The following is a 13,813-nucleotide window of genomic DNA, read 5'->3' on the forward strand; positions in this document are numbered from 1 at the left end:
CCTTGGTGGGGAGTCAAAGAACCTTGATTGGTGTTTGAAAAAAGGAGGGGGGAATAGCGTAAAAAAATATGGCGATTGATTAGGTTGCCTTACAAGAAAGCGACCTGTAGGCCTAGGGAATTTCCCTTTAGGTCGCTGGAGAGGCAATGGCCACGCGTTTGAGGCCCAGCGACAGCACTATCTTTTTTTACAAAACGGCTAATTGATCATGTAACTTAGTCGTAATCACACAAGCGTGCATATGTGCTGCAAGGTACTAGTATAATCCTTTGTTAATAAGGGCGAGAAATGGCCCGAGGTCAGTAAATGTGTCGACTTGCCCGACGGGAAAGTGATATTTTGGTGCTGGATTGTAAAATTAGACGGTTTAAAAGTCATGCATGGATTGACTGTAGTTTGGTGAGATATACTTCAACAATTAGGAAACAACCAAAAGGTCTTGAAAACAAAATTGATTCTTCGTTTTAAAGAAAAAACATTGGCGTCCTAATTAGATTATTACCAGCGGTCTATTTTTGAGAATTTAAGTCTGGTGAAATAATTGAAACTTAAGCTTATAAAGGTAAAATAGATAGATAAAAGGTTTACTTACTTATTGAATAATTGTGGGCACTAGTTACAACTGAGGGACATCGTTTTTGCCTAAAACGGTTCTGTATATCTTGGGAGTGTTGCAATGGCGAGACTAATAAGCGGACAGATCCGGACTCAGATTTCAGGAATTTAAAAATAAACTCAGACGATTTTTGAGAATTTAAGTCTGGTGAAAATAATTAAAACTTCAGCTAAAAATGGTAAAAGATATGGATAAAGGATTTACTTACTTAATGAGTAATTGTGTGTACTATTTACAACTGAGGGACATCGTTTTGCCTGAAAAAACGTCTCTGTTGTGTTGCTATGGCGTGACTAATAAGCGGACAGATCCGGACTCACATTTCAGGAATTTAAAACTAAACAATAAACACACATATTAAATAAATAAAGTAAATCAATCACCTGCAATTTAATAGTAAATAATCCCTATTTTAATATTTATAGTTACTGAGAGGGGAAAACTAAAAATATTTCATGAAAACTGAAAAGAAAAGATTGTTGTCCGAGAGGCAGGATGGATGAATTATGTACCTTATGACAACACATTTAATTTACTTGTTCAAAATAAACTTCCATTTTTTTTTTCGGTCCTGTTATTTTATTTTATATATTTACCTGCCCGAATGTCCTGTAATAGTTTTAAAAGTTTGGCACACACTGCTTGATGCATTAAATCTTTATTTAATATATAGTGATTCTTTTGCTGAAAAAAAAGGTTTTAAATCTTGGACCAGTAAGTTTCTACTTCGGGCAAGGGCCAGTGGATTTAAAAATATTTTTCTTGCCCTGTGTAACTAACAGTGGCAAAGCATATATGTATGCTGAAGCATACACTAAATCTTTTTTAAAACATTTTTTAATCATATATAAATATTCATTAATTTCATTTTTAATGATTAATATGGACCGTCTGTATCAATCGTAAAAAGGAAAGAATAAAAAAATATCTTTAGTCTGATAAAACATCGAAAAATCTCAAAGGTTTATGTATAATTCTGAATAAAAAAACTAGTTAGTGAAGTACAAAGTTTAATATTATTCATATAAAGTCACATTTTACTTGTTAATAATCAGACTAAAAGGATTTCCCAGAATAGGAGAGATTGCTTCTAGGGCCTAGTAGAATTCTATTTTTTTTTCAAGCTGAGGGGGAACTCCCCCTCGTATATCCTCCCCTTCCTCTGGTACCATTGGATTGGAGTGGGGGTATATGGTCAGACATATGGTGGGACCCTGGCTGACCTGTCAGGTTTCTAGGGTTGATATTTTTATTTTTTAGGGAAATGTCACTGTAATTAAATGCTTTAATTAAAATACACGTAACTAACATGTTGTTTAAAACATCTAAAAGACCAATTTTCTATGAAGATACGACTTCTAGATTCAAACATTTAACTCCCAGAATCCAAATTGAAAATAAAAAAAAGATACTGTTATAATGTATACTTTTCAATAAAAAACACACCATATTCATTAGTTTTCATATTTTATTCATAACTGGATAGAAGTGGTATCAACTGTTAGTAAAAAAAAATCTTGATATCCTGAAATATGGACTCTGTTTATAACAGTACACAAGGGAGGCCACAAACTCAATAGATCAGCTAAATCTACCAAGGTTGAGTGTAATAAAACAATGTTTTGATTATTTTATTTTGATTGCTATAATACTTAACATGTAATGAATAAAAGAATGGTTCTGTGTGTATTTTGTCACATATTACTCATCCCGACATCTCAGTATACACAAGGAATAATTCTATATTTGACTTTTTCACAATATTTGTCCCACGCCTCTCCGTAACGTTGCCGACATTCCTCCCCATCTATTCGCTCACGGTCCACCAACATCATCACCAAAAACAGTGGGTTTAGATAAGGCAAGAAACATCCAAATCCTGAAAACAAATGATGAAATTTAAAATAGCAAAGTAAGGCAGGACTATAAATAAAATGATATCAACAGAGATTTATGAAGAATTTCGACTGACATATTAAAGTTAACAGGCTGTTGAATTGTATAGAGGTACATGTATGTACAAACACTTGTATCAAATACTGTGCAGAGTTACAGGAGTGCAAAAATCTAAACTGTGTTCATTTTTTGATACAGCAAGAAATTGCATTTGTTCACAATCAAGTCTTGATGAAGTGAATCTACAATGTATTACTGGAATTTAATGGATGTGATGTCAAACTGGCCTAAATATGGTGATTTGTTGAAATTTAGGATTTATATTTACATAACTGATACTTAAAATAATGAGAGATTATCCTTTAATAGCAGAATCAACCAAAAGGGTTGTACAGGCTTGTCAAGAATTGTTTTAGCAGTGTGGCATACCTAATTGTGAAACACGGCAGTTGATATTATACAATACCTGTTGGTAAGGCAAAACTAAAGTTAATTATGATGTCTCCAAAGTAGTTAGGGTGTCTGCTCATCCCCCACCAACCGGACACAAGCAGGTTTTTACCCTTCACCTGGGTAGGCAGAGTCTGGTAGTCTGTAATATATAGTGTCACAGCTAGCGGTTATAACAGACCGCTCATCAATTTCATTTGTGCCACAATGTAAATTTCAGATATTGGACAAGGTTTCTGTATCACAAACTTATTCACCTTTGAAATTTCATAATGAACTATTCCAGCCTTTGAATTGTTCCAATGTGTCTTCAGGGATGAATGAGTAAAGGACATAACAATTTGGCTGTTTCAGAATGTGATTTATGTCACAGATTCATCAGGATTTTTGCTTTCATTATTCAAAATAGTATGTTTTCTACCATTTTTTGGTATCATACTTATGTACTTACTTGCAAAGGCAGGATCCTTTGGATTTCGTCTGAAGTTATTTTTCTCAGAGTTACTCCCCCTTAGAATCCAGTATCCAGTTACTGAAAATGCAGATGAAGTACTTTTCAGATGTGGATAAAATCATGAGTGCTTCGGATGTCGGGACAAGTGTTTATGATAAAAAGAGTTCACCAGTCATAGTGATCTCTCTCAGTAAACGGAGAAATAAGGGTCTTTACTCAATGTTTGGATTCAGATGATAAGACATTACCTTGGGATTGTAAAGTATGACTCAATGTTCAAGCCAATGCTGGTGATAATTAAGGCAGTGACAGTCTGACTCACCAATTAAGCCAATGATGGTGATGAGGTAAATTCTGACTCACTATTTGAGCCAATGATGGTGATAAGGTAAAGTTTGACTCACTATTTGAGCCAATGATGGTGATGAGGTAAAGTTTGACTCACTATTTGAGCCAATGATGGTGATAAAGTTTGACTCACTATTTGAGCCAATGATGGTGATGAGGTAAAGTTTGACTCACTATTTGAGCCAATTATTGTGATAAGGTGTATACTGTTTCACCTTTTAAGCCAATGATGGCTATACATGTAATCAGTGTAATTATTTGACTTACCATTCAAAGAAATGATGGCAATGAGACAGTACCAGGGGAGGGTGAACCCTGTTGTAGCGAGGTATCGTGTCTGGACACAGAATGTAAATGGAATCATCAGAAAGAGGGTGAGGAGGTTGAACCCCAATGCCTCATAAATAATGTCTCGTGATACCAATGTTCCAGCTTCAAACCAGAAAGTATCTAGCACATACACCAGCTGTAGGCTGCTGACCAGTAGAAGGGATGGAGTCAGATGACCAGTCTCGAATGCATCAACAACATTAACCCAATTAAAGATCATCCAGCCAATGATACTGCTACGGAAAAGAACCAACTTTAGGTCGAGGAATCCAAACCTTGGATTGAGTTCTGCACCAATAAACCAGTTGTAATAGGTGCTCTCTGTAAAGATAGAAATGGACATTCTATGTTATGATATGGACAAAGATCTGATTGTATTATATCTTTTCTTTATGTTTTAGAGTTAAATACGTGTATATGGTAACACAAGGGTGAACTGGAACCTGAACAATGAGATAAACATTGTATAAAATACTCTACATTTACACTGTGGATCATAAGAAGTGTATTTTTACATGAATTCCATGATTTATGGGACTATGGAATGCAACAAATAACCAACATGGAATCTGAAAATGCAACATGAGAAATGAAACATTCACATGATCAGAGACTATAGTGATGAAGGCTGACTATGCTTTCATTAGTTCAAATTTGCAAAAGTTAAATGGCTGCAATTCGAGGAAGGTTGTCTACAACTGACCTGTTTGACCACATGGGCTGCGGTCCCGGGGCCTCAGAGTCATAGCCTTGACGTACAGGGCAATGCTGAGTAGAAGGAAGGCTAGGACCCCGGTGGTCAGCATCTGTAGCGCCTTTTGTGTTAGCACAGTAACTGGGAAACCCACATAGGTCGCAACCATCAAACATGCCATATTCAATACAAAAACAAAAAAACCTGGAAAAAAACCCATCATTATCTAACAAATCCTTAGAAGAAGGTATTTTCATTACCAGGTCATTTTATTCAAGAGGCGAGATTTTAACAACTGCTCATCAAATATGAGCGTGATATTACAAGGAGCAGTTCAACAGTCTATTATCAAATGGAGAAATCATGGGTATGATTATCATTTAACAACATGAACTTGTATCCTCACCATTGAGTCTATAGGCTAGCTTTCGGCCGGTGTCCTTGGTTGGTGTCCCTAGTTCTATGGGTCCACCAAATGGGAGTAGGTATAGGACAAACTGGGCCCCAAGCCAGCCTAGGAATATGGCTGCTGCCCTAAGATCCAGCCAGCCTCCAGGGTGTCCCGGGAACTCTGGTAATCTCAGCATCTGCCATTTACCCTGATTGAAAGACACAACATTAATTTGGGATAAGATTTTGGTATTGATCGAGAACTATTACTGTGGGGTCTTTCTATTGTATAATTTAAGAAATTGGTGAATTTGTTATTTTTTTAATATACATAAAATAGAAATGACAAAGACTTACAGACTGAATCTTTTCCACCACTATATATGTCAGTCCTATGAAACATACACTGGTGAGAAATGCCGCTATTGGACCCCCAAACTGATAATAATCCTTTTTCTCCTCTGTATCTGGCTCCTCCTGCCGGCCCCCTCTGTTGGATCGTAATGGACGCCTCTGCATGGTTCCTAGGGGATTGTCTACAGTTGGAAGGCAAAAGATTGAGATCAAAATTTTGAAAATCAGATAGGTCTGGATTTATTTCACTATTTCAACTTTTAAAACCTTTTTTTTTTTTAAATGAAAACCAATGAATATGTAGTCATAGGTGTCCACGCAAGCCTCACATTTGGCTTAATTGGCACTGTAATCAGTAAATCACAGTGAACACGTTCATGCTTTTTTATTAGATATTAACAATATCAACAACAATAATTGTTGTCTTGTTAATTGAGAGATTTGGAAGATTTTCTTTTGGGCTGGAAGATCACATACCTTATAAAAATAAATTTCCAGTTCAGAAATAATTTCTATAGGTCCCTTATGCATGTGGCAATATTGGTGGGCATGTTTTTTAAAAACAGCTAACTGATCATGAATAGTCTCCCTTGAAAATGTTCAAATGACATTTGCATATGTGCAGCTATAGGTACTCTAATCCTTTGTCAATATTCAAGAAATAACCCAAAGTATCACATACTTAGTTTAAGTCATAATCACAGAAGCTTTATTCTGTTTAACCGAAAAATGTTGTTTTTGTGAACATTTTCTTTGGGAATCTCTCTGGGAACTGAATATCTGATAAATGTGGCTTGTATGTACCATACAGGCAGAAGCAGTCTACTGTGACATCGCTTTGGAGATGTTACCACTTGAATAAAACATGCAAAATACCATATGTTAAATCAACTTGCAATAATGCCCGGGCTCCTGTAATTGTGTTGTAATACATATTGATTGTTGTCATATTATAAATATAGCATATATAATATACCAAAGTTTATTTCTGTGTGCTGTATTATTTAAGTACTGTGCAAAATAAATACCTCATAAACCATACGTACAATTACACCCGAGATTGTGATATCATGGTATACCTACCTGAGATAATTACAATCTGTACCTGTGGAACCTTATGTGTCACACACTACGTACGTATATACTACATGGCCTTGGTGTGGATATGTCCACTAGGGCACCTGTCTCACTACACCTGTATTCTAGATAAGAGAGACATGTTGGTGTAAACATGTACGAGTGTCACAACCAAACAACTTGTCAATAGAGTAAACAATGGTCCTGCAGGCAGTCAATGATCAATATAAGGAGAGTTATCCCCCCTTGGTACAGAGGCTGTTACCGACTGCTGGTATAGATTGTGTGTTTACTATTAGTCTAATACTGGTATTGTCAGGCAAGCTCACAAAAAGACAGTCGAATATTGAAAAGTAATCAATTCACAAAATCAATCAGAAATTATTAAACCTATACACTTGACAAGTTAGTCTGAAGTAAGAGGGTAGCCGCATAACTTAATTGTTCCCAGAAAGTTTGTTATTTTTAAGATCACAATGACATGTACTATGGTGAAGTAACAATTTCTAACAACATCAATGAAATAACATTTTAACTGGTTATTGAAGTCAAGAGATAAAAATGAGATTATGTAGATGCATGCAAGTCAGTATACTTAATTATTGCATGTGTCAGGTAAAAATATAGTCACACACGTTATGTATTTATGCTAAGCATGCCAGTGAGAATGAATATTAAAATATAATAATTTGATGAACTGTTGCTGTCAGCATGGCTAAGATAATTAACCTACCGCTTAATTTACAGGTATATACGTATAACAACAAGTTATATACATTGCAAAAAGTATTTAGTGTTGTTTAAATCAAAACCATTGTGTTTAACTGCTTCCTGTTTATATGGTAACATTTGTATTGTACATTGTTACCAGTAACTTCTGTGGTACAGCTATTTCTGTCTTAATCTTCTCTAGATCTCCTTCTGTCTGGATTTTGGTTAAAAATTCAATGATTTTCGATTCTGTCTGTTATCTGCATTTCTGCCTTCTTCTTTTCTGTTTTTTTTTATGATTGATTTTTCATTTTCAGTAAGTTCTACTTTTGAAACAGATGCTATACATGGTTCATTTGGATTCATTTTTTTTTTTTTCTCATGAATATGATTTTTACTCATAATTTTTAGCAAACTATTATACATTTTATGTCTTACAATTTAAGCAAGATGCATTTCAGAATTTCAGTAATGAAATGTGTTTAAAATGTTTTAAAGGATATTGTTGTATACCAACAGGCTATACCTATCTTGACAGGGTAGTGAAGAATAATTAAAAAAAATAAGATATTTCTGTTTTTTTTAACAAAATTTGAAAAAAAATGGAATTTGAAAAAATAAATAAATAAAATAACATTACAGATAATCTTTGCCAATATATGTGTCTGATTTTGTTGTTGTAAAATGAACTCCATTGGGTTCATAGACTGACTGGCCTATGTGACAGACTGACTGGCCTATGTGATGTAGCAGATAGCCATGTGTATAATATGTCTTAAAGGAAGAATCTGACATGACATGTTTTTGTGTTTTTAGCAAATTACATCAAGTCAGCTGAATGAGTCCCTGAAGCAGGTGTTTGAAGCATTTTTGGCAAGGAGTGCTTACCTCAATGCCATCAAAGATCCCAGTCCTCGTCCTGCATCTGCTCTCCAGGGAAACCCTGCCTTAGGTAACACTGTGGCTTACTTCTATTTCTGCATCTGCTCTAAACCACGCTGTCCCATCCAATCTACCTCACTGCTAAGTGGTGTGTCACAATAATTTGATTTCCCCCCAGGGAAAGAATAGGCTAGTCAGTTTGTTCCCCAGGGAAGGATTTAACTAGCTGATTCTTTCCCTGGGTAAACTTTCAGATGGGGAAAGAAAAGACTATCACACTTGACCAAGCTATCGTAACCCAGTCTCCAGCCTGCTGTTGTACCCAGCCCCTTACAATTTAGTTAATTAATTAAGCTCTTTCAAGATAAACCCTGTTTAAGAATAAGACAGTCCTGAGTATAGATAAGTCCCAAGCTCACGGATGTAACCACTTTTACCATTTTATAGGTGCTAGGGTAGCCTTCCTGTCAGAAGTCCAGCCAACACCCATCAGTAAGGCAGGCAAACAGCCACTGGAGGACCCATCTGTGGGCGTCATCAAAAACATCCTCAAGTAAGCAGAGTCTTTTAGTATAAACGTCTCCATTAAGACATCACCCAAATCCCCTCAAATCAGTATATTCATAAAGAATTCATATATATGTATTTAACTTTTTTAAACTATAGTAACACATTTATTGATTTCAATGTAATTTTTTATTTGTAAAAATTCTGTTAAATTTGTTTTAAAAATTCATAAGTAAGTAATGTGTTGTTTCTAGCTTTGTAGGGTCAGTATATCTCATTGTATAAAAAACAAACTTATATATTCCCTGAGGCTGTTAATAATACAAATTTGATACTTTGTAGATATATTACAGGGTAAGTCTGGTATACTGTTATATATACTTCACCTACTGTCTGGAAGGGTAACTCTAAGTGCTCAAGGACTAAAAGATTTTGTCCAGGTTCTGTGTTTTATGGACAAGCTCTTTAGCCCACAGTGTTGGTAGTACAATGTACCTTGCCCCACTTGTATGAAACATATCTCATGTCTTGAGTTTTCCTCATCTTTGAGATTTTTCATTGATAAATCATTGTCAAAGATTGTCCTTAATGATCCCTATACCACTGCCAAAAAATGAAACTATGCATTCAAAACTTATTTTCCCAGCAGTACTATAGATTTGATAAACCATATTTGAAAAGAAAAGTATATACCTTGTGGGACTTCAATGAAAACACAATCGAGATGAAATAAACAAAATCTACATCTTCTGAGTGTAATATATTCTGTGGGGCCAGACTGGGATTCAAACCCTGCACTTCAGATTGTTATACCATTGCTGAAACTGATTGAGCTTAACCTAGACAACGGAAGTGTACGAGCCCAAATGTGCTACAGTTAAGGGGAGGTTACTGTATATAGGAAAAACGTTTGTGTATAGTGGGACAGGGATCCTTAACTTTGAGACATTTTGTACAGGTAGGAATGAGTTACAGATGGTAGGGAAGGATTCAATGTAGTCACGGTAAACATTATATGTATAGTGTTGTCAAGCAGACTTGTCAGTTTCATCTTTGAAATGGAACAAACTAGACCTTATTTGAATGATCCAACAACAGTGAAACTTTGTTGTAAGTCTGAACCTATGTTTTAAAGTCCGGTACCGGTAAACAAAGCTTTACTGGATGTAACTTATCAGCAGTATGAAGCGATACATACGTTTAAAATGTCAGTACTATATGTCATACAGTCAATTGTTGCTGAATTATAGATTGTCAGTATGAACATAAAGGTATATGGTTACACAAAGTCATCAGTTGATTTTGAGTGTTACATCACTTAGGCCTTCTCAACTTGTGTCTATTGTGTCAATATTCACACTTTGCTTCTGTTTCATTGTACACTTTGTTAAGTATTGTTTACATGCATGTTAATGTAATCTTGACTATCTCATAGTGACCACGTGGAGAAATCACAGCTAGGTTTAACTCCTTCACCCCTGAAGACACATTTGAACTCTTCCAATGCAAAAGTTGGAATAGTCCCTTATGACATTTCAGGGGTGAATGAGTTAAGGAATATAAATCTGAATCTGAACAAGTCCTTTTATATGACAACCATCTCAGTGTTCCTTTTAATTTGTAACTGTATGGCTGTTTGACCAAACCGTTCCTCCGAAATGTTAACATACAAGTTCCTATCCTTATAAAATGTTAATGTAGTAAATGTAATCTATCCCTAGGTAGATGTGCAATGTTACATGTAGCTATGGCCTTTACAGAGTTCCTTGATATCTAATGCTACCCTCTATCATTACAGACAACAGAAAAGCAAGCTGAGGTTCGGTATTGATGCTGAATTAGATGGAGAGGCAATTCAAAGTAAGTAAAGTTATATTCCTTGCAAGTATATATATAGGTAGATATAGCATGGTTGTTAATACAGCTGTTATGGAAACAGTAAATGATATATTGTAACGGGGAAGCTGGAGGAAGCTGCTCAAAGTTTGTGTCAGTGATAATTGCAAATTAGTGTAAAGGTATGTGTATCATTATTGAACCAGGTGAGTTAATTTCCTGGTTACATTGTCTCATGTGAGAATGTGATTTTTCTGATGAGGAGCTCTAACCTGTAGACATAATTCTCTGGTAACTCTTTAAAATCTCATCAGTAAAGGTATATGTTTTTGGTAAGTTGTCTCCCCTGTATAGGTGATTTCCATGTAGGTACATTTCACCTCTTGATTGCATGTTTCAGTGGGCCAGCAGCAGGCAGAGATGAGGGAGAAGATGAAATCCTCACTCTCTACACACACACCCTCGGAGAAGTCCAAACAGACCACTCGCAAGAGCCAGCAGGTGCTCTCAGACAACGCACCTAAACGAGTACAGTCAGGGTGAGTGACTATCCTGAAAGTTGTCTATCTTTAAATTACAAATGGGGCATGAATGGTTAGGGTTTCAGAAAAGTCTGATGTGGTTTGTATTTGGCGAGTCACGGGACAGTAACATGTTTGTGCGGCAAATATATTCCTAACATAAATTTAATGATATTGTATATCTGAGAAGAAGAAAAAAAATAAAAAATAAAAATGTCTGTTTACTGATATGTGGCCACTTAATTCATATGTACATGAGAATATGTCAGATTATTAACATTTTGAGGATTTTAAGGATAGATTTTCATTATTTCGTTCCTAAGACACCTAGTAGACAAATGTTATTTAGGTACAGAATAAGATGTCATAAGAAAATTAATCATTGCTCTTTTAAAATTCAAAAGACTATCTACAAACAAAAGTCTGCAAGATTTTTCAATATAGAAAGTCTTCATCTCATAGACATGTATTGGTTAATACAAAATTGGTAATACGAAATTGGACATTTTAATATCTTGTTGATATTATGTTATAAATGTTAGTTCAATTCTAATTGCTTTTGTTAATTAAGCGGTATGTTGTCTCGTTGTTGTGATGGTGAATGTTGTAACGTAAAAAGAAGTTTGTTAATGCTTAAATTATGTCTTTTAATCAATTGTAAGGTATATGTATCTGTAAGAGTGTTTTTGTGTTGTGAGACCTGATCATGAGCATAACACATCTACCTCAAAGTGTGCACACCTCAATTTGAGGTGTAGAGATATCACCTCAAAGGTAAATTATTATAACTGTGCTGGACCTGTTAACAATACTTTCCCTTGATTGACCTAAAATGTTGATTTGTAACCAGGATGGACGGCGGAAGTTTTTCGACACCAACTCACCAACGGTACAGTGTTAACTGACTTACCTCCCTTAGCTTTAATCTCTGTTCTAGTCACGACTCAACTCTCTTCAGTTTGTCTGTTGGTGTGTTTGTGTGATAACAACGATAAAATGTCTTATTAATCTAATTTGTCTGACAACTTTTTTTATAATATAAATTTAATTGTCTCCAGTTTATCTATTTTAATATCTTTGACAATACAATTTTACAATCAGCACACTATTTCTATATATCTCTATATCTTATACATAAATGGTGGTAGGGTTCACAGTTATATGGGCATGAAGCACACGTTGAACACTTTATCATGCTGTGATTGGTTCACTTTGGTATGATGCACATATTGAATCATTTGATAAGGCTGTGGTAGGTTAAATTCACATATAGTGGGTAGGGAGCACATGTCATTAAACAGTATATGGTATATGGTTAATTAAGGTACATTAATGGATATGTGGTTTAGTACATATTGTAAACATTTATCACCATTTTTTAAAACAAATATGTTATTCTGGGTGTGCAAAACACAGTTTTGTCTAACCTGAATTCTTACTTGATATTAAATGTTTGATATTGCATAAAGAAAGTTAGATGTTTTCTTACCCAAAAATAATTTTGGGTATCCAGAATTTGAATATTGCATGCCCCAAATTATGTGTTTATGACATTTATCCTGTGGTTTAACAGAGCACATGAACCAATTAACACTGATGATTTTAGGTTGATTGGTACAGAGCACATACCATTTGGTATACACTATCACTTCATTCATGCATGACACCATCACATGTTTTTTGTAACTTCACATACGTGATATACGGTAGATTGAACCTCAGTCGATTATAACAAAATATCATTTGTTGACAACGGATATTTCATGTCATTTAATTGTCAGAATAACCATGGACTTAGAATCTAATTCCGTGGTATAACTTGAAATTGCACTACAGAAGTCATGATAAATGTTATACAAGAAACTTGCAATGAAGCAGTGTTTATATGCTGTTGACTAAGATACAAAAAAAATCTCCTTCATGGGCCAGCTAGGGCAGAGTTGTTCAAAGGCCTTGTTAGCTTAACCACAACTTAACGCAAAACTTCCATTTAGAAAATTATTAGAATATTGAAATTCTAATATAAAAATTGAATATATAGTTAATCAACATTATCACCTACAGACTGGAAACACAAAAAATATTTGTAAATATTCAGACATTTCTTAAAAATTACAATCCATTTTTTTGATAACGATCTGAACTAATCACACTTTGAACATCTTTGGCCCTAGATGTCTGAGGTCATATGCGTGAAATATATGCTGATGTTAAATATCAATGATTTATTGTCTGACTGTTATGGTTACAACTACTTGTAACACTGACAGCTAGCTATATACTGGTATGTCTGTATTAGGTTGTGGGGACAGGCCCCATCCATCAACATTTCTATCCCTACTTGTGTTTTGAAGTGAAGGTGTGCTAGTGTTTTGATGTGAAGGTGTGCTATCTTTAACTCAGCTGTTCATGAATTATTTCAACTTGTTTTAAGCCATTGATACCTATCATTAACACTTAGTCTAATATTCTGATGTTCATTTGACTCTGGTTTTGACACACTATAACTATTATACAGTTGTGGATGAACTTCCAAAAGTAAATAGATTAGTTGTTTACTAGTTGCACTGACCAAAAACCTGTGTGCACTTTCGTGATTGCCTTGTTTCATCCCCCAGGAAAACCTTACAAAGTGTCCATATTTACTTGTTATACTAGATTCCCCAATGAAAACCTGTACAAAGTGTCCAAATTTACTTGTTATACTAGATTCCCCAATGAAAACCTGTACAAAGTGTCCATATTTA

The 13,813-nt window shown here is 35.0% G+C and overlaps 2 protein-coding genes across 8 annotated transcripts in view; one reads left to right on the forward strand and one right to left on the reverse strand.

Annotated features, from left to right (window-relative positions):
• The window catches only part of LOC110442415 (coiled-coil domain-containing protein 180-like), a 71,393-nt gene that overhangs the window by 47,150 nt on the left and 10,430 nt on the right, over positions 1-13,813 (forward strand). For 5 of the 6 annotated variants that reach the window (XM_021486015.1, XM_021486022.1, XM_021486039.1 and 2 more), the window contains 5 exons: positions 8,137-8,272; positions 8,650-8,755; positions 10,508-10,569; positions 10,946-11,084; positions 11,917-11,955. In XM_021486015.1, the coding sequence (XP_021341690.1) occupies positions 8,137-8,272; positions 8,650-8,755; positions 10,508-10,569; positions 10,946-11,084; positions 11,917-11,955 (482 nt within the window). The remainder of the gene's footprint in view (positions 1-8,136; positions 8,273-8,649; positions 8,756-10,507; positions 10,570-10,945; positions 11,085-11,916; positions 11,956-13,813) is intronic. The other variant, XM_021486031.1, reaches the window with a different exon arrangement.
• The window catches only part of LOC110442449 (delta(14)-sterol reductase-like), a 24,840-nt gene continuing 12,044 nt past the window's right edge, over positions 1,018-13,813 (reverse strand). Inside the window, exons 2-8 of one of the 2 annotated variants that reach the window (XM_021486064.1) lie at positions 5,536-5,714; positions 5,195-5,387; positions 4,798-4,992; positions 4,032-4,415; positions 3,414-3,494; positions 2,979-3,104; positions 1,018-2,495 (exon numbers count right to left, since the gene is read on the reverse strand). In XM_021486064.1, the coding sequence (XP_021341739.1) occupies positions 2,335-2,495; positions 2,979-3,104; positions 3,414-3,494; positions 4,032-4,415; positions 4,798-4,992; positions 5,195-5,387; positions 5,536-5,714 (1,319 nt within the window). In that variant the 3' untranslated portion in view covers positions 1,018-2,334. The remainder of the gene's footprint in view (positions 2,496-2,978; positions 3,105-3,413; positions 3,495-4,031; positions 4,416-4,797; positions 4,993-5,194; positions 5,388-5,535; positions 5,715-13,813) is intronic. The other variant, XM_021486074.1, reaches the window with a different exon arrangement.

Source organism: Mizuhopecten yessoensis, unplaced genomic scaffold (genome assembly GCF_002113885.1).
Source record: "Mizuhopecten yessoensis strain PY_sf001 unplaced genomic scaffold, ASM211388v2 scaffold1883, whole genome shotgun sequence".
In the NCBI taxonomy this organism is placed as follows: Eukaryota; Metazoa; Mollusca; class Bivalvia; order Pectinida; family Pectinidae; genus Mizuhopecten; species Mizuhopecten yessoensis.